We start from the raw sequence: 2,966 nt of genomic DNA, 5'->3' as shown, positions 1-2,966 counted from the left end.
AGCTTTGTTGCAAAAACACAAATCCCAATCGCTTATGATTGCCCTTGGAGTACCAAATCTTGTAAAGATGTTCTTCAAAAACAACACCACACTTCTTGCTTCATTGTTGGGCAAAGCAACGGTCTCAACCCATTTGGACACATAATCAACCGCGACCGAGATGTAGGTGCTTCCACAAGAACTCACAAACGGACTCATGAAGTCAATACCCTACACATCGAAAATGTCAATCTCCAAGATGGTGGTGAGGGGCATTTCATTTTTCTTTGAGATTCCATTGGCCCTTGACTTTTATCACAACGTTTGACAAGATCACTAGCATCCTTGTAGAGAGTGGGCCAATAGAAACCACAACTTAACATTTTGGCCGCTGTTCTTGCTCCACCATGGTGACCACCATAAGGCGAAGAGTGACAAGCCCCAAGAATTTCACTTTTTCCTCCTCCGGTACACATCTTCTAATCACTCAATCCATACAAATCCGAAAAAGGTACAGTTCATCCCAATAGTAGTCTTGGCAATCACGTTTGAGCTTCTTCCTTTGGTTTGAAGAGAACTCAACCGGAATGATACCACTTAAAAGATAATTTTCCAAATCCACCAACCAAGGCACCTTCTTCATAGAAATAGCCAATAGTTGCTCATCGGGGAAGGAGTCATTGATTTCAAGGCCATCATGCAGCCTCCCTTCCTCCTCCAAACGAGACAAGTGGTCTGCCACTTGATTTTCACTTCCTTTCCGATCTTGGATATCAATATCAAACTCTTGCAACAAAAGGATCCATCTCATCAAATGGGCTTTGGAATATTTTTTGCTCATGAGATAACGAAGTGCCGCATGATCTATATGAACAATCATTTTTGCACCCATCAAGTATGGGTGAAACTTCTCAATAGCAAACACAATGGAAATAGACTCTTTCTCCGTAACAGTGTAGTTGACTTGGGCACTATTCATGTCCTTGCTTGCATATTATACCGGCTGAAAGATCTTGTTGATGTTTGTCCCAAAACAGCCTCTACCGCTACATCACTTGCATTGCACATGAGCTCAGAAGGAACATTCCAATTCGGATCGGTGATAATAGGAGTAGTGGTCAACTTGAGCTTTAGCAAATCAAAGGCTCTCATGCAATCATAATTGAAATGAAACTTGGATCTTTCTCTGAAAGCTTGCACAACGGGTTTACCACTTTAGATAAATCCTTGATGAAACACCGGTAAAATCTCGTGTGGCCTAAGAAACTCCGCACGCCTTTGACTGAAGTTGGAGGTGGAAGTTTAGAAATCACCTCAATCTTTGCCTTTTCGACTTCAATGCCATTCTTTGAGATCTTGTGGCCAAGGACAATGTCATCCTCAACCATGAAATGACACTTCTTCCAATTGAGCACCAAGGTTGTTTCTTCACATCTTGCTAACACTTTGTCCAAATTCACTAGACAATCATCATAAGAATCCCCGACCATCGAAAAGTCATCCATGAAGACTTCAAGAAAATCCTCCACCATGTCCGTGAAGATATCCATCATACACCTTTGAAAAGTTGTTGGTGCATTGCACAACCCAAATAAAATCTGTGAGAATGTGAAAGTACCATAAGGACATGTGAAAGTAGTTTTTTCTTGATCCTCCGAAGCAATAAGGATTTGATTGTAGCCAGAATACCGATCAAGGAAACAATAGAAAGCATGGTCGGCCAATCTATCAAGCATTTGATCCATTAAGGGAAGTGGGAAATGATCCTTCCTTGTGACTTTGTTGAGCTTGCGATAGTCCACACACACTCTCCACCCGGTCACCGTTCTTGTAGGAATCAACTCATTATTGTCATTAGTGACCACCATCATGCCCCTTTTCTTTGAGACACATTGAACCGGAGAATTCCACGAACTATCGGAGATGGGGTACACAATCCCGACATTCAACCACTTGATGACCTCCTTTTTGACAACCTCTTGCATGAGTTCATTGAGTCTCCTTTGATGTTCAATAGATGGTTTGGCACCTTCCTCCAAGACTATCTTGTGCATGAAAAATGTAGGGCTTATCCCCCGAATATCCTCCAAAGTCCATCCAATATCCTTTTTCCTTTTTTGTAGCACCATCAATGTGGAATCTACCTGCATGTTAGTCAAACAATGAAAGAATAACCGGTAAAGTAGAATAAGGGCCAAGAAATTCATACCGAAGATGTGGAGGTAATGGATTCAACTCCAAGATGAGAGGCTCTTCAATTGAAGGCTTTGTTGGAGGAGTAGCTCTATTCTCAAGATCTAAGGACAATTTGTGGGGCTCATAAGCGTACAACCCCATTCTTTAAAAGGGTTCACACATTCCACGTAACCCTCCATTTCTTAATCATCACAATTAAGCAAGGCCTCTAAAGTATCATCAACATTCATCACAACACTTGTTTCATTAATGATCATATCGGTCACCAAGTCTACAAAAGAGTAGACCTCATTGCTATAGGGTTGCCTCATAGACTTATACAAATGGAAAACCACTTTCTCTTCAACAACCCGAAAAGTAAGTTCTTCGGCTTCAACATCAACTAGAGCCTTCCCAGTAGCAAGGAAAGGTCTCCCAAGAATAATCGGCACCTCATAATCAACCTTACTATCGAGAATAACAAAATCCGTCGGTAGAATGAATTTATCAACATGAACCAAAACATCATCAATGATACCAAACAGTCTCTTCTTGGTACGATCTGCCATTTGTAATCTCATAGATGTGGGTCTTGGTTTCACAATCCTCAAAGACTTAAAAACCGAATAGGGCATCAAGTTGATACTTGCCCCAAGATCACAAAGAGCTTTAGCAAAGTCGGCACTTCCAATGGTATAAGGGATTGTGAAAGCGTCGGGATCTTCCAATTTAGGATCCATTGAGTGCACAATTGCACTCACTTGATGAGTCATCTTTATAATTTTACAATTCATCGACCTCTTCTTTGTCAC

General features: G+C 41.2%; 1 protein-coding gene across 1 annotated transcript; it reads right to left on the bottom strand.

Annotated features, from left to right (window-relative positions):
* Window positions 1-2,357: 2,357 nt before the first annotated feature.
* On the bottom strand, window positions 2,358-2,723 carry LOC104210724 (uncharacterized). The gene has a single exon (XM_009759686.2). The coding sequence runs from the start codon at window positions 2,721-2,723 to the stop codon at window positions 2,358-2,360; it is 366 nt and encodes a 121-aa protein (XP_009757988.2).
* Window positions 2,724-2,966: the final 243 nt, after the last annotated feature.

The sequence above is a fragment of the Nicotiana sylvestris genome, chromosome 3, assembly GCF_000393655.2.
Source record: "Nicotiana sylvestris chromosome 3, ASM39365v2, whole genome shotgun sequence".
NCBI lineage: Eukaryota > Viridiplantae > Streptophyta > Magnoliopsida > Solanales > Solanaceae > Nicotiana > Nicotiana sylvestris.
This window is presented reverse-complemented; position numbering and strand designations above follow the sequence as displayed.